This window comes from Choristoneura fumiferana, chromosome 17, assembly GCF_025370935.1.
Source record: "Choristoneura fumiferana chromosome 17, NRCan_CFum_1, whole genome shotgun sequence".
NCBI classification, from domain to species: domain Eukaryota; kingdom Metazoa; phylum Arthropoda; class Insecta; order Lepidoptera; family Tortricidae; genus Choristoneura; species Choristoneura fumiferana.
The window spans coordinates 4,027,800-4,046,235 of NC_133488.1; the positions used below are offsets into that span (position 1 = coordinate 4,027,800).

General features: G+C 38.5%; 1 protein-coding gene across 1 annotated transcript; it reads right to left on the reverse strand.

The window, feature by feature from the left end:
- Positions 1-397: 397 nt before the first annotated feature.
- Positions 398-17,783, reverse strand: LOC141436802 (calpain-7-like). The gene is made up of 14 exons (XM_074099863.1): positions 17,508-17,783; positions 17,109-17,251; positions 16,272-16,398; positions 15,236-15,395; positions 13,572-13,731; positions 12,953-13,129; positions 10,804-10,950; positions 9,563-9,666; positions 8,899-9,019; positions 7,878-8,122; positions 7,071-7,273; positions 5,862-6,067; positions 4,866-5,098; positions 398-3,527 (listed from the first exon to the last, which is right to left on the reverse strand). Exons 1-14 carry the CDS (start codon positions 17,716-17,718, stop codon positions 3,383-3,385), a joined length of 2,382 nt encoding a protein of 793 aa, XP_073955964.1. The 5' UTR covers positions 17,719-17,783; the 3' UTR covers positions 398-3,382.
- Between the last annotated feature and the right edge of the window lie 653 nt (positions 17,784-18,436).

An 18,436-nucleotide genomic window follows, 5' to 3' on the forward strand; every position in this document is an offset into this window, starting at 1 on the left:
ATAATTTTTCTCACACACACACACAAACATCACGCCTGTATTCCCAAATGGGGTAGGCAGAGCACACGAAACGTTACCGCTTCGGAGCCACTTTTAGCAATTTTTGGTTCAATAATGACAGGTTGCTAGCCTATCGCCTACGGTATAGGTACCTTAACCTATCCTCAGTCACCTCTTACGACATCCACGGAAGATATGGAGAGGTGTTATTCTAACCCGACACCACACGGATCATTTTTCTGAGTGAACTTTATGGACATTATTTCAAGGGTCAATTTTGTTGACGTATTGTTTTGAGATACGAAATTTTTTCAATGTAATGGCGATAAAATGATGTACAGTAGGCCTCAGGAGGCAAAAAAAATACATTTATATTAAAAATATTTATTAACGTTCCTTTTAAAAAATCTCAATTCATTTATGTAACCCTCAATACCACTAGGTGTTTACCTCACAAAGACAAAGCTTCATACAGCCAGACTTTATGTTAATATATAAAACAAAGTCGGGTTTGTCTCCGTCCCGTATAGCAGAATAACTCGCACCTTTAAAATTAAAGTGAAACAATTTTATATATTCACATTTCCAAAATAAACTTTCAATAAAACACAATCTGGTTGAATTTAAAAATGAAAAAAAATCTTATTATTTCATTTTAATTTTAAAGGTTTAAAAACTATTAAAAACATTGGAAAATTTACGAAAAAATTAAATAAAAAAAAACATTTTCTCATACAAAATGTTCATGGATCGCAACTATCAGTTAAGTATAGACCACACCCCCACACACTTACAATAAGTTATTTATTTTATATTTGCCTAGAAAAATATTCACTTTAAATAATTGATATGGCAAAACATGTTGGTTGATGTTTTGGAAACGCAATTGGACCCGCTAGATGGCGCTATTGTTTGTATGTTATCATTATCAATTTTAATGTAGTTTTTCTTCGGGTAGGACAACGGCTGCCGGGTTCACTAGTAGTAACTAGAATAAAGCAAAGTTTTCAAATGTATGCTTCGAGTACTAGATTGCAAGTCGACCGAAGTAAATAGGTATAATGGGATGGAGCATTCAACCCCCGCAATGTATTTCCAGAGGCGGTATCGTCTATCGCGCTGGCGTTCGCAATCGCATTCACCATCTCTTTCTACCATCGTCATATACCGTGTGACAGAAAGAAGTGATGAAAACGATTGTGGTTCCAAGTAGACAATAAGGCCTCGGGTTATTAGGGCCCGGAATTTTGCGTGTAGCTATTGACAGATTGTATGGAGAGTGCACCGCTTTTTATCGATGTTATCGACAAATCGACAGTTTTTTATTTATGTTTCTATTAAATAAAACCTCAAACACCTTTGTCATCTCATAATTTTGTCTAGGAAATCACAGTGAACTTGGTTATTAAAAGTTTCCACCCTGGGCCATGATTCAATTTGTTCGACTGTACTTTTTTCAGCGGTCAATGATGAAAAAAGTTCGAAATATCGGAAAGTTTCATCCGTTTAAATTGTCTTATTGAAATCACTATAACTACGAATACATATTAGATATATATAAAGAGTTGATAACGTAAGTAGGTATTTGGTTGCAAGTGTTATTTTATTTAAATAAATTAACCGCATTGATAATAGTTGAATACTATCGATAATATCGATAAAAAGCGGTGCTCTCTCCCTACAATCTGGCGATAGCCGCACGCATAATTCCGGGCCCTAGTTATTATACTCGAACTCTTAGCATCTGGCGTAAGAAGTAAATTTCGCTTTCCTTAAAAGTTATCTGTATGTACGACACAGTATAGTTTATAATTGTAAAAAAAAATGTTATGGAAGAGTGGGTCTCCTGACACAGGTATTTTATAATTAATAGGAGATTCCAACCTTTGTACCGTAAACCATGTATTCTTAACATAATAAATATTTTTAACTTTTATATTTCCAGAATGCGGAATTTCTTTACCAAACATTCAAACTTCGGGTGGAGATTATAAAGTTAAATCACATCGAATGGTGTTTAGTAAACTGTTACGCTAAAATCTATTCTTTACTTCTGTCTGTTGTAAAGGTTGCCTTGAAGAGATCGCTCTGAAGCGATAAGGCCGCCTATACCTGTTTTCTGTACCTACTGCTTACTTTGTTTTGGTGTTCAATAAAGATACAATGTAATGTAATTGTTATGACTCGAAAATTACCCATACAGTTATAGCTCATTTGAGATAAAAAAAAATTGGACACATAATTATATAAGTATTGATCTAATAATTTTATCAGTGTTATTCAAACATCTGCCCTGACCGGTGATCGAAGCCGGAACGTCAAGCTTTATAATCAGGTTCTTTAACTACTTAGCTATCCGCAATATAAAAATCACTCTGTGGTTGTTTGAAGCTTTGTCTCTGTGCGAAATGTTTTTACCATCACTGCTTTGAAAAAACCTCGTATCTCAAATCAATACGTCAACAGAATTGAACCTTGAAATAATGTACATAAAGTTGAATTAGAAAAAATATCGATTTTGACGTACGAGTTTTTCAAAAGTAGTGACGCAATAACTAAACTGTGATGAAACTTAAACGCTACTTAATATCACAGCAAGAGCTAGATTAAACGTGTGTGAACGCAGTAAGGCGGAAAGCGGCGAGAAGCGATATAATCGAAACTTAAAATTCGTGACTTAAAAACTAAAACCCCTTATTCATAAACGCTTCAGCAAGCGTAATTTAGATTGATAAAATTAAACATTACTAAAAAGTTATTTTATAGAAATGAAATATGTTTTATTTGCACCGTTTCTATTTAGTTTGCTAGCAATCGAAGTGAAAAGCAGACTGCATAATGAACGTAAAACGCATTTTACCCTTGATTAAACAATCAAATCTCGCCTGCGGCTCGGGTGGATATAAACGTACCGGGTAAAACGGCACGCTTTAGTACTTGTACAATCTTCTATTATCAAACAAGTAACAAGATTTGTTATTTATATTTGTCTGATTTCATATACAAAACAACATTTTTTATGAATAAGGGGTAAAATTCAGTGTTCATACAAAAACTACCTACAAATTGCCATGATGAAATTCAGTGTCACAAATTCGAATGTTTAATAACTATGTAAAACAAAAAAAAATGCTAACAAAAAAGTTACACAGTCAAAGATTCACAGTAAATTAATTTCATTCCCAACAAAATTATCAATTATAATTAGCATAAAACAGACACAACCTAAACAACAGTTTTTTTTTACATAAATAAATTTTAATAACTTCTTCACATATATATCCATTTAACTTTAAAAATATGTACCTGCGATGTAAAAAAAAAAAAAACCGTGCTATCACTAATGCATAACATCATCCACTTTGTGTCGCTCGCGACGCGCCTAGCTGCGTACTTCACACGTGAGCTCGCAAGTGGACCGCAGTTCTAAGAAGAACGGGCCTTCCTGCCCGGGGTAGTATGTGGACGGCATTATGCTGTAACGCCCCGCCGGGAGCACTGGTAAATCTAAAACTACGAATCCGGATCTGAAAAAAAATATTGTTTTTTTATACTTTATCAGCCTTATTCATAAAAAGTTAGAGCCTCCTTGAAGGCTCCTTGAAGGCCCGATGCTAAAAAACATGATTCATAAACGTCTGTTAGCGCTAATCAGTCGATCAAGGCTCTGCTAAAGTTAGAGGACCGTAGACCCTCCTTTATCTCTCTGCTAAGTCACAAAATGGCCGCCACAAGTTTGAACAGCTGACTTTGACTAGAGCAAAAAACCATAGGTACCGAAGATATTTATAGTGAAGGCAGGGCTACGCAGATTAAAAAAAATAGGAAAATTTATTTTCAGGAATTTGTATTTAAAAATCCTCTAAATTAGCAACAATAAATTAACAATAAATATGAAAAAAAAATAAGGATTATTAACATTATTATGGCTTTTTGCACAACATAAACATGCGGATCGGAAATGGCGGGAAAACAAACATCTCGCTTTTTATTTTTTTTCCTGGTAATTTGCTGTCACTGCTGTCAATTTTTTTTTTTAATTATCGATTAGGCCATTTTTTGTCTTTGATTTGTCAAGGTGGCCAACATAACGCGTCTAATCCGTCTATCAGCAGCTCAACAACTAGCAGACTGCTAGCAAGTGTTTATGAATCATACTTCTTGACAACCGTCTATTAAGCTTAATCAGTCTGCTAAGTAACAGACCGATCAAACCTCAATTAAGGATTTTTTATGAATAAGGCTGTATATGTTTACGTAATTTTTTTAACTATTATTACGCAGCTGAAGCTGTAGCTGGAGGTGCTACATGAACACACATTTGTTGCTTAGACATAGCTATCGGTCGTGGGTGAGCAAATTGTTTCTAGTTCATTAATATAGACCCCCGCAAAGCCAGATTCAATAAATTAGTAATTAAATATTTACTTCATCATCATTTCAGCCTTTATAACGTCCGACGCTACAATGAGAAGGCTAAGAAAGGTAAATATTTGCGTAATTTAAAGTTAACGCATTCACTGCCACCGACGCACATATGCGTTTTCGGATCTTCGCCCAGTGCCGCTGTCAAAATTATTCATACATTTTGAACGCACATGTGCGTCGGTGGCACCTGTGGGAGTCAGGTGGCAGTGAATGCGTTAAATTATTATAAGCTTTTATCTCCAGGAATTTAAATGTGATTTTAAGCAATTAATTAATTAATTAACTTAAAAATAATTTTTGGAGTAATGTCTACAATATTACGAGCAATGACGCTAATCCGTCCGATCCCTGGTTATAACATGTGTTGCACAGACATAGGTAAGGTTCACAATTTTTTCAAAAACCAATTTAAATTACTATACTACAACTGAAGTTACCTATAAGCACCAGAAGACTCCTTAACAAACGGCGCCGTCACACTGGGATCGCTCAAGCTTTCAACTCTCGCGTCGAGCCCCATCTGGTACTGTTTGGGGCCCTTCAGCTGCGCCACTAGCCGGCACGGCGTCCGGCTGTCCGGCACCGTTATTATGTATTTAGGGTTCAGTGGGTAAGTGGCCCGGTGGTTTTCGCACCCGCCCGCGGTCCGGCCGGACCATTCGCCGCTTATCTGTAAGAAAGATAACAGCAGGTACAATGAACTATAAATAACTGCATTGCTCACCCGAGCCCTTGGGGGCCAATTGTTTTAACCTTTTTTAGTCCCCCCTCTGTGTCATTTGGTTGGGCCACACACATCTCGTTTTTTTTTTATTTGATTGGATGGCAAACGAGCAAGTGGGTCTCCTGATGGTAAGAGGTCACCACCGCCAATAGACACCTGCAACACCAGAGGGATTGCAGATGCGTTGCCAACCTAGAGGCCTAAGATGGGATACCTCAAGTGCCAGTAATTTCACCGGCTGTCTTACTCTCCACGCCGCTGCTGCTTCACGGCAGGATTAGCGAGCAAGATGGTGGTAGCAATCCGGGCGGACCTTGCACAAGGTCCTACCACCTGCGTATTTATTTATTGTGCATGGCCACATTGCAAACTAAGAAATATCAAATGCTAAAGAAACCCTTTGATGTGCGCGAGTTTTCCGACAGTGAGGCGAAGTGTTTGCGTCTTCGCCCGAAGTGCCGAAGTATTCGCGAATATTCGGCCACACACATCGCGATAAAGCCCTAGCAATCGACGTTTTGATTTGAGGTACAGTCACCAGCACCAATATTTGACACAAGAACCGTGCATAAATATCTGATACGACTCTATTTCTAGGGCCGGAAGGAAGTGTCAGATATTTTTGCACGCTCCGCTGTAGATATTAATGCTGGCGACTGTACGACATTTTTACAAAGTAGTGAAGATAAGATATACATAAATAACTCACGGTTTTAATATACGGATAAGCCTCCAGCTTCCCCAACGAGAACGGGCAGGTCGCGTACGCCCTTAGCGTGTAGTATATCGTCCGCGACTTTTCGTACTGCGACACGACCAGCGTGTAGCGGTCGGCCGACTCCGCGCCCACCACCACTTTGCACAGGTAGTGGGGGCTGTTGATGCGGACGCCGTCCAGGTACGGGGCGGGATCGTCTGCCAAAGATAACTTATTATTACAAGCTTTGCCAAATCTTGCCCTGTTTATTTATTTGTTTGGGTAAAATCTTGGAAGCTAAATTTGACCCACTTCCAGCGGTCCGATCGACTTTAAATTTGGCATACATATGTAAATTTGGTGACAATACATAAATCTGGTAGTGACATCTCGGTGGTCCTGCCAGGATCGTCTCCGCAGGAGAGAACTCCTCAATGGTTAATAGTACCGACTTGAAATTTGTTTGTTTATACTCTTTATTGTACAAACAGGAATGAATTTGGATTTGTTTTTTGAATGAAGGAGGAAGGAATTTGGTACGGATATGCAGTTTAGAAGACAATGCAAGTACAGTCAACAAAAAGTACAGTCAGCAAAAAATTACATTTTTAACAGAAACTTATTATTACTATTCAATTACTAATTGCCGGAAGACAAAGCGTTGGCAAGACAGCCACTAGAATTCTAGATGGACTAACGATATCGTGAGAGATGCCGGCAACTGGTGACAAGTGGCAAGTTTCTCGTTCATGGCTTTCTAAGGGGGAAGCTTTTTTTCAGCAGTTTAAGTCTTTCGGCTGATGATGATGAATGATTTTTTTTCACATCAAGTACAAAGGTATCGATACGGCCAAAGATACAAAAATATGTAACCAAAATCGAATAAAAATCGTGACTTAGGTGTTATACCGCATTTCCACCAGAGATGTGCGAGGATGAGTAGCGAGGTGCGAGGTGGGAGGAAACACGACTGCCTTAAAAAATACAAAAAAGAAGAAACAAGTCGAGTGGTCTAGAGTCTGTTAAGTAGCTTACTTAAAGTTCCACAGTCGGGACCCATTCAAATCGTGACCACATCAAAAAAACCGTCCATCCGTTTAGGCTGCAGCGAAGACCAAAGAAATGGACATACATACGACAAAACTCGAAAAATATAACCCTCCTTTGGGCAGTCTGATAAAAATACGATTTAAAACCATTGTGACCTACACCTGTACTTACAAGGATAGTACACCCGTTTTCCATTATTCTTGTACACCAGCAGCGTTATATACTCCTTATTGTCCCTGAAGTCATCGATCTGAGTGATGTGTCGCGTGAGGAGCAGCCACACGGCCCCCCTCCCCTGCACGTGGAGGGAGAACTGAGGGTTCTCGCCGATATTGTACGCGTCCTTGACTGGGCCGTTGCCTGCGTCCCATTTTCTGTAAGAAATGGAATTAGGAAATTTTAATAGACAGGTAAACAAGTATATATTTCAAATTCCATGGAATTGGAATTAGAAATATGTAAGGAATAGAATTGGAAAGATAATAGAAGAAAATGGAATAAGAAAATGTTAAAAGACAGATAGCAGGCCAGTATTCATTCCAGCTTGATACCTCTACGAGTTCTTGCGACAAAGGGTCTTGACAGACGGACAGACAGACAGACAATAAAGAGATCCTATAAGGGTTCCGTTTTTTTTACGTCCGTTTAAGTTACGGAACACTAAAAATAAGGTCTTTCTTGAAAATTAACCAATAAAAGGGATGAAATGTTGGTGCAGTAATTTCGTTGATAAAATTGAAGGATAAATATTTTTTTTGTTTTATGTATTTTAAGTGTTTACATTTGTATGTAAATAGATATAACTTAATTGATATTTACTGATTGTAATAAATTGTATCAAAGTAAAATTTAAGGTTTTTTTTTTCATTTATACGAACGAAGTCGCGGGCAAGAACTAGTACTTAATATGAATGATAATTGATAAAAATTTATACGGGGAACTTTCTAATCAACATACAATCCATAAACAGTACTCACTGGTGTATACAATAAGTGTACTGGAACATATCCGGGTTCCAGTTAAGGTAAAAAACGTCGAAGAACTTCAATATGCTCGCGTAGTCTATCCAGAATACTCCATTGTCGTACTGCGCCGCGCTATCAGGATCATAGTTCAGTTCAGCTTTGAGTTCCCGAGTCCAGTGGTGGGTGTCTAATTCTGAGTAGTTGCCTCGCCAACGAAGATGGGACCAAGGGTTCTTCAGTTTAAGAAGTTTCACTCCCTGAAAATATTTGGTTTAGTATGAATTTTTTGAGGTGTCCCGATCTCGTTAACATTCCACCTTTAGAACAAACCCATTGTATTCTATTGTGTCAACCGCATAATCCTCAGTTTAAAATGAACGGAAATATAAGACAAAATTGTTCATTTAAATAATGACTTTATGGTCTAAAGCAGACAGTGCAATTTAAAATAAATACTCGTTTGCAGATAATACTTTTTAGTTGTTCTCCATGAGGCTGCTTGTCTACGACGCATTCAATTTTGAAAAATATTATCTGCCGACAAAGTTTTATTTAAAATGAACTCTCTGTTGTAAAACTAACGCTACGCAGCTATGTTGCTATGTTGCTACGCAGTTTGGCAGAGGTTTATAGTTATACGTATTTCTGTACTTCTTTTGTTTTTTTTTTATTTGAGTAATTAAATTAAAAAAAAAAAAAAGTCGTTATTTATATGAGGTATTTTATTATATATTTCCGTTTATTTTAAACTGGGGATTATGCATTTGAGGACATATTAGAATACAATGGCTTTGTCCGAAAGGTGGGCTGTTAACGAAATCGGGACACCTCAAAAAATCCTACAATACCCCTGTAAGAGTAAGAGGGACGGTACGAAACGAACTTCGATTTCCGAATTTCGTAGTAGCCCAGGGGGCAGCGAAGTTCGTATCGTACCGTCTCTCTTACACTCGTAATAAATAATATTAGCATCAGCGCGACGGCAAGATACGAAGTTCGAATTTTGCACTTCGTAGTATGGGGCTATACTTACATTGGCCAGCCTGACATCGAGTACAGCATACGCATGTGTGGGTACCAAACCAGTCCTTTCGGCGTCCTCGTCGCTCAGGTTACCAGTAGCCGCTGTTACTAGCACTTCTCCACGCTGCAGCCTAAACAAAGCAAAGTAAGTATAATAATGACGATTTATATATATTTGCATGTATAATTATGTACATAATATGGCAAATAAATGATTATGATTATGATTATGATTATGACGTTTAACCGACGGTCAAAACGCTCCATATTCACCCATTGGGACATATATGACACCTTTAGTAACGTCGGCGCATACCTTGTTCGTATATAACACCTTTAGTAACGTCGGCGCATACCTTGTTCGTATATAACACCTTTAGTAACGTCGGCGCATACCTTGTTCGTATATAACAACTTTAGTAACGTCGGCGCATACCTTGTTCGTATATAACACCTTTAGTAACGTCGGCGCATACCTTGTTCGTATATAACACCTTTAGTAACGTCGGCGCATACCTTGTTCGTATATAACACCTTTAGTAACGTCCGCGCATACCTTGTTCGTATATAACACCTTTAGTAACGTCGGCGCATACCTTGTTCGTATAACACCTTTAGTAACGTCGGCGCATACCTTGTTCGTATATAACACCTTTAGTAACGTCGGCGCATACCTTGTTCGTATTGTTTCGTATAGGGCTTCCGCATTGAAGTCTGGCTCGGTACGGATGGCGCTTCTCTCTGGGATCCACCCCGTTAAAGCATGGAGATCTATGTTCTAAAATCAAAACAAACGCTTAAGACCCAAGGCCATATTATCTAACGCACATCTCTTTCCTTCCAATAGGATGAGGGTAGAAAGAGATAGAGAATAAGGGCCATCCATAAATTACAATATTTTGACCACTTTTAGCCCCCCTTGTCACACCTATTCCTATGAAAATTGAAATTATTTTGTTCCTGTGTCACTAACCGCCTAATAAGATAATTTATGGATGACCGAGTGATGTGGCGAATGTACAGTCGAGTTCATAAACTTGTGAGCTAAAATTTGATCAAACATATATGAACACGACTTTATTGTTAACCTTTTCGCCGCCACGTCAAATACAAAAGACATCGCCCATACGTCAGGCTTATATTGCAATGCCTGAAATTGAACCTTAACACAATTGAACGAAGGCTGCTTTTGCATTGAAGTAATGGACGTATATAAAGGTCGTTGGCGTGGAACCTGCGGTGCGTATATATATATATACTAGGTTATGCCCGCGACTTCGTCGGCGCGGACCTAGGTTATCGCGCGGTGGCGCCCTCTACCGGAATAAAAAGTATCCTATGTTGATCCTTGGCGCTTAAGCTATCTCTATACCAAATTTCATCAAAATTGGTTCAGCGGTTTCGACGTGAAAGCGTAACAGACAGACAGACAGAGTTACTTTCGCATTTATAATATTAGTAGGGATATATATGTCGTTGGCGTCGAAAAGGTTAACGGCATAGAAGCGTGTTTAGATATTTTTTATCGAATTTTTGCTCACAAGTTTATGAACTCGACTGTAGGTACACATTGTCAATAGGCATGGAAAAGTGTAAATCATAATAAATTAATCGTACTCATGACTACTTCGGTCATAACGGCCAGAAACTGCGTCAAACACGAAGGTGCCTAAAAAGAACAAAAAAAAATATACATAATATATCCTAGTCACGCATTCATATCTGCCGCAGCGGAGCGTGCAAAAATATCTGACACGTACGTGCTCCTACGGGCCCTAGAAGTAAAGTCGTATCAGATATTTATGCACGCTTGTTGTGTCAGATATTGTGGGACTGGACTGGTGATGCACAAACGCAGCTGTTTTCCCCGTGAGCTAGCGGAGGAGCAAATTAAAAGACTGTCCATTCTACTCACGCTATTTGAGCCAGGAAAATCATATCCACCCATGACCTTCATATAAGCTTTCTCCAGCAAAGACACCCAGAATTCGTTCTTGTTGCTTGAGTACGAACAGAGCAGCCGTCCGTACCGGCTGTACGGCAAACGGTCGTCTATTATCACCTGGAAATAAATTAATTAATTAATAAAAACTCATTTATTGCCAGTTTGAAGTCGGTGACTCAGCAGAATTTCTTCGCAGGTTTCCTCGCGATGTTTTCTTTCACTGTAACATTGATGGTCAATTTTTAATGTTATTTCAAACCTAAATTCCGAAAAACTTTGCTTGAAAGGCCATAGATCAAGCCTCTAGATAAGCTACTACGAATTTTTGCTTTTTAGGGTTCCGTACCCAAAGGGTGCCAACGGAACCCTATAACTGAGACTCCGCTATCTGTCTGTCTGTCCGTCCGTCTGTAACAGGGCTCTATCTCATGAGGCGTAATAGTTAGACACTTGAAATTTTCACAGATTATGTATTACTGTGGCCGCTATAACAACAAATACTAAAAACAGAATAAAATAAATATTTAATAATAATAATAATAATAATTTACTTTTCGACCAACTTGGATCATTGAGTTAGTAATACAATTGAATAAAACTTATGCTAGTGTTAGTTAAGACATACAGAAGGACAACTACAAACAATACATAACAAAACATCACTAACACAACATTTAGGTATTGCGCCGCACGTGTAGTTGACAGAAGGATTTAAGGGGGGCTCCCATACAGCAAACGTTTTCCCGTTTTTTGCTTGATATTAATAACGGACCATGTCCATGTCTCAGTTTGTATTTTTGATATGGTTTCACGGGATACCCGTAAAAGTAACAAAATTTGGAGTTGAAATAAAAAATACAAAAAGACTCCAAAAAAACAATCATAATTAATAACGGAAACAGGTAGACGCTTGAAATATTCACAGTATCTTTAATAGTATTTTAATCGCTTTAAAAAAATAGTTAAATTTAAATTTAAATAAAATTTTAAGGTGGCTGCCATACAACAAACTTGATTTTTTGCAATTTTTTGCTAATGTCTAACAGCCTTATTCATAAAAAGTTAGAGCCTCCTTGAAGGCTCCTTGAAGGCCCGATGCTAAAAAACATGATTCATAAACGTCTGTTAGCGCTAATCAGTCGATCAAGGCTCTGCTAAAGTTAGCGGACCGTAGACCCTCCTTTATCTCCCTGCTAAGTCACAAAATGGCCGCCACAAGTTTGAACAGCTGACTTTGACAAGAGCAAAAACCATACCGAAGATATTTTAGTGAAGGGTGAAGTTACGCAAAGATTAAAAAAAAAACCAGGAAAAAATATTTTCAGGAATTTGTATTTAAAAATCCTCTAAATTAGCAGCAATAAATTAACAATAAGTATGAAAAAAAATAGGATGATTAACACAATTATGGCTTTTTGCACAACATAAACATGCGGATCGGAAATGGCGGGAAAACAAACTTCTCGCTTTTTATTTTTTTTCCTGCTAATTTGCTGTCACTGCTGTCAACTTTTTTTTTTTTAATTATCGATTAGGCCATTTTTTGTCTTTGATTTGTCAAGGTGGCCAACATAACGAGTCTAATCAGTCTATCAGCGGCTCAACAACTAGCAGACTGCTAGCAAGCGTTTATGAATCATACTTCTTGACAACCGTCTAACAAGCTTAATCAGTCTGCTAAGTAACAGACCGATCAAACCTCAATTAAGGATTTTTTATGAATAAGGCTGTAATTTTGTATAGATAATGGTACGGAACCCTTCGTGCGCGAGTCCGACTTGCACTTGGCCGGTTTTTTGCTTTGTGAAGTTCCCAATCCGCACTGGGCCCGCGTGGGAAATATGGCTCAAGCCATTCTGAGATGAGGCCTGTGCCCCAGCACAGCAGTGGGACGTAATAGGCTGGGGGATGATGATGTACCATCAGCCAAATAAGTGGTCTATCAATTTTTAAACAAGTTCCTATCAAATTAATATGTCGCTAAAGTCGAACTTTCAAGTTGACATACCTGTCTATTGGCATTATTGTTTTATGACATGCCAACGATTATCAACTTTAGGGTGGTAGACCACATATTTGGCTGATGGTACATCCGAGTCGTACGTTACTTTTAACTTACTTTCCTTCTGACCCCGTTAATGTTCAACTTCACCATGTATTTCCCGAACGGGTTGTACACGGGATCCTTGTTCTTATTCTTGGGATAAATGATGGATGTTATGATCTTCTTGTTGAATCTCCGTTCGTAGAGGGCACTGACGGCGAGCGAAGCGACAAACGAACAGTCTGACACTATCTGTGAACATACAATTGTTACTGTTAACCGCAGGGCTTTAGCCATCTAGGCACCCCGGACGAGTCATAACCGCAGGGCTTTAGGCATCAAGGCGCCCCGGGCGAGTCATAACCACAGGGCTCTAGCCATCTAGGCACCCCGGGCGAGTCATAACCGCAGGGCTTTAGCCATCAAGGCGCCCCGGGCGAGTCATAACCACAGGGCTCTAGCCATCAAGGCGCCCCAGGCGAGTCATAACCGCAGGGCTTTAGCCATCTAGGCACCCCGGACGAGTCATAACCGCAGGGCTTTAGCCATCAAGGCACCCCGGGCGAGTCAGACTAAGACCGCTCCACACCTCATTGATAAATAAGTGACAGATAAATGTAATGCTATCCCTGTTTTTTCGGACAAAACAAACAGAGATGGCAACACTAATGCAAACCTGTTTCACGTAACTCACCGTCTGTTTAATGCTGAAACAGTCGACATGCTCGTTGACTATCATCTTAGGGTCAGAGCAAATTTCGTGGGGACGCACCCAGCGGTCAAACTCGCTGGCTTGCTTAGACGACAGCTTCAGCTCGCTAGCGCGGTCCTCGAACGGTATCGCGTATTGGAATCTGACAATTTGAACTTTTAAATTGAAAAAAGGTAAAGACCTGGAGCCCATACAGTGGAAAAAACATATTCTAAGTTAATATAAGTATGTTTGGCACCTTAGGAATTTTTACTTTAAGGCTACCTTTCCACTAGAGATGTGCAAGTATGTGTTCCGAGGAATGTGTTTCACATGAACCAATAGAACCACTTCATTTACCTATCCTCGCTCCGCCCAACTGTTTCCACTAGAGCTGTGCAGTGCGTGGATATGTAAAATAAAGCGTTTCTATTGGTCAAACATTTCAAATTTCTAAATTTCAAATGATTTATTCAGTAAATAGGCCGCAATGGGCACTTTTACACGTCATTTTTTAAAATACCAGCGCTTTCTGAAAGACCATCTTTGCCAAGAAGAATGCGCCGCAAGAAACTTGACAGAAAGTCATTTTTTCAAAATAAAATAATTACAAATAAAATACTTAAAAACTAGAGTATACAATTAAAGAAAAAAATACAAAATAATAATAATAATAATAATACAGGGATGTACAAAACTAAACACTAACTATATCTACGTTCAGTGGAAGTGTAGAATGCTTACCACAGAGTACATTTTTATATATGCTTACCGTCATAAATTTAAAAAATAATAATAATATAATTCTGAAATATACATTTCAGGTCAAGTAACCATTAAGCTTTTGGATTCCGAAGGCAAGCTCGCGTCTGCCGCCCCCAAAGTTAGCTCACACGCACTCATGTCATGCTCTGAAAGCAGAGCGGTACCGAGGGCATGGTAGGTAATGCAACACATCCTCACATATCTCTGTTGGAAACTTAGCATGAGTGATAGGCACATTTGGTCTTGACACTTGGTACTTGACAAAGCGTCTTTAAGAGAAGATAGGTTTATGCTTAAAATAATTATCATCGTTTTTATTTTGAGATTTAGATTCACAGACGCCATCCATAATATATATGTTATGTCACAATTTCAGGGGAGGGTGGTGGAGTCTGAAGACTTGTAACACAAACAAAGTAATTTTAACCTTCACAGTTATATATTAGTGTGACAAGCCCTCTACCCCACCCTTTGTCACTTGCCACATGCATGATTGTAAAAAGATCAAAATTGGGGTCACTGAATTTATGAATGGTCGGATGTACTAAAGGGCATTTGAGTAACATATGTTTTTTTTTAAGAGATCTGCCCATAAACATCTGCAACGCCAGGGGTTATTGCAGACGCGTTGCCAACCTAGAGGCCTAAGATGGGATACCTCAAGTGCCAGTAATTTCACCAGCTGTCTTACTCTCCACACCGAAACACAACAATGCAAGCACTGCTGCTTCACGGCAGGATTAGCGAGCAAGATGGTGGTAGCAATCCGTGCGGACCTTGCACAAGGTCCTACCACCTGCAAAAACAGGTATAATGTATTACATTTTTACAGCAAACTTTTATCTCAGAACTAACAACTGATTCAATAAATTATTATATCTAAGAAAAAAAAGTTAACTTACTTCTCTGACAGATCAATGTCCATAAAAGGCAGGAAACAATTATTGTTGATATTAGATGTCATGCGCAGAACCTCTTTTTCCTCATCTGTGTAAGTGTGATGTTTGCCGCTCACTTTTAAATGAACACTATGATCCCTTTGCAGTTGAGCTTTGCTTGGTGCTAAAAAGATATCAGATTGCGTCGGTTTAAGCTAGTGAATTAACTCGTATCCAGTTTATTTATATAACCATGTTCTTCTTTTATTGAAGAAAAAAAAAATATCTCTCTATGTACGGTCACAATCATTAATTTGGTACCCATTTCGTCAAAAAATCCTTTGAATTGTCATACAAAATGACAGATATTCAATCTTAAATGGGTCCCAAAGTAACAATTGTGACTGTACCTGTTTTCTATATCGTTTACTATTTCTGGTGCACATTAAAGAGTCATTGTAGAGTATTATATATTCAAAGACAACTAACTGAGCGGGCACCCATTAGGCTGACATGATCACCTGGAGTGTTTGAAAACTCAACAAAAAAATATAAAACAATGATAATGACATCGAAAATACAAACTGAGACATGGATGCACAGAAAAGCCAGAAAAAGAGATTAACGCTGGGAATCGAACCCAGGTCCTCAGCATTCCGTGCTGCGTGCCATACCCCTACATAGCTACACCACCACTGGACAGGAGTACAGACACGAATTTCTCCTATGCACCCATATCTCAGGTTGCTTATTTCTAATATGCTACTTAACTGTGCTTGACTGTGCATCTATGTCTCAGTTTGTATTTTCGATATGGTTTTACGGGATGACCGTAAAAGTAACAGGAGTTGAAATAAAAAATACAAAAAAAGACTCCAAATAACCAATCATAATGATACTGACAACATTAATGTGGCAATGTGCCAATATACCATATATCCAGCTGCCAGATATCCATTATCCAACTAAAGAACTATCCATTACTTCTCTGCTTTAGGTGACTGACATGCAATGTGTCAACAAATATTTATAAACTTTATAAAATGATAAGCTAACTTACGGGGCCTCTTTGTATTGTTTATTGACATGGCACTAATTTTGTCTATGCCCTTCAACTCCTCAGCCCTGTCTAGAGCCTGCCTCGCTAGATTTTTTATTTTTATCTTTATGTCTGGATCACTTGCTTTCTGAAAACAAAATATGAACATCCGTACCAATATTATAAATGCGAAAGTGTGTGTTTGTATGTTTGTCTGTCTTTCACGTCGAAATGGAGCGACGGATCAACGTCGTTTATGGGCCATACTTTTTATCTTGGAAAAACTTTTTCATGCTAAGAGTCTTGGAACTAAGACAAAAAAACAGACTGATGCACATGGCAAAACAATAAGGGTCTCTATACCATCTTGCCTGTGCAACCCAGATAAGTAAAAAACATCACATGACTTATGGATACCTAAGGGCTCTTACACATACTCTAAAACTTCTAAAATTACATACCTATAAAAATAAAAATAAAAATAGTTTATTCATTAAAATAATATAACAAATATAAGTGATAAAGTGCACAACATGGTGGGTGTGGAGTTAATGTACCCTTGCATGCCTTTATACATGCATGTATTTAGTTTTAAGGATTTAGATTAAGAACAGTGTACAGAGCTAATTTTTATCTGTCAACAAACTGTCATGCAGTTTGGAAGATAATTTATTTAAAAGGGTGACCAAATATGATATGATGTAGCATCATGCTTTGTCATGCATTTTGGAAAATCACAGAGCAATCCCATGTAGATTTCAACTACTTATATGACGTTGCATCTTGAAACAATGCCGCGTCATAAGTATGACACAACATTGTATCGTGTTGTTGAAAAAGCAATAGAAAAAATCTTACAATGGTAACAGCAAACTCCACAGCCTGCGTGTACAATTGCAAGGCCTGGTCCTTGAGTTCCTCCTCGTCGGCGTCCAAAGCATGCTGCAGCAGGAAGTAGCACTGCTGCAATGCTCGCTCACTCTCTGCTTGCTGCGCATTGTCTGTATTTAAATATTAATACAATAAATAAACATTGGAACATCGTAGAAATTAATAACATAAAATAATAGACATATTGGAAATGGTAAAAAATAGGTCGATTTACGTATAGTTGACCCCAGAGCAAGCTGTTCAAAAAGTTAGATCATTGCACTCAACAAAGGAACGTTTAGATATGAGTCATCGGTAGACTAGACCCAACTGCTTCTAACTTTCTAAAAAGCTTTATAGAAATCAGACGTAATATAATTAGCATACCTTTCTGTTCTTGCAAGAGGGTAGCTCTCTCAAGATATTCCCGGACTTTTTCACGTAGTTCTATTTGTTTTTGTGGCGGAACTTGGTCGCGAACTCTATCCAACAGTCTTGCGGCAGTTCTATAACATTCTACCGCTTTATCTATCTGCCCTGTTTGATCAAACCTGACGGCGAGTGACGCCGCCTCAGTAGCGTTTACAAAATCACTCATTTTGTCTTGATAATCATTCGTAGAATTAATTATTTGCGCTGAAATAACCCCGTCGCCCACACGAAAACAATGAATGAATAGTAGTTTGACAGTGACAGCCATGAGGCATTTTTTCATGTTAAAGGTGCGGCCACATGTCGTCGCTCGTCGCTTACTCAGCTGGGCTACTACGAAATTCGAAAATCGAAGTTCGTATTGTACCGTCCCGCTGACGCTTCTATTATTTAATACGATGTGAGAGGGACGGTATTATTTTCGAGTTTCGTAGTAGCCCTGCTGATTTGCTGGAAATATTAAGCTGTATCCCTGGAAAAAAACCCTTCAATTTCAGCATGAACTTACTTTTAACACTTTTTTTTTCATTCATTCTAATTTCTTTTATTTCTACCACTGCCACGACTGCTAATAAATGAGATTAAGAAATCAGCTTCTAAGACCAAGATCATTCTTGCAAGCACCTATCTTGTCGCTGCTGCTTGACGCGGCGACTTGACGCTACTTTTTTGAGTAGCGGGAAATTCAAAATCACATTCAAAATGAAGTCACCTGAGCAGATTTAGCGCTGCAAACGAGCGGCGAGCGACTGCGTGTGGCCGCACCCTTACTTTTTGTGTTCTTCCTTGTGTTGTCCTCATGTTGTGTGCAAAGCAATCATTTTATAACTGTCTTGTTGGCTAATTTGAATTAAGCCTAGATTAATATTTTTGATAGTTATTTT

What these genes read in the sequence shown, in the direction of transcription:
- LOC141436802 (XM_074099863.1), bottom strand. Translation starts at nt 17,718, where the DNA reads ATGAGTGATTTTGTAAACGCTACTGAGGCGGCGTCACTCGCCGTCAGG. An exon ending in TGGAGTTTGCTGTTACCATT is followed by an intron (nt 16,399 to 17,108) that starts GTAAGATTTTTT and finishes TTTTGTTTTCAG; the next exon opens with AAAGCAAGTGATCCAGACAT. An exon ending in ATTTTCCTGGCTCAAATAGC is followed by an intron (nt 9,667 to 10,803) that starts GTGAGTAGAATG and finishes TTTTGATTTTAG; the next exon opens with AACATAGATCTCCATGCTTT.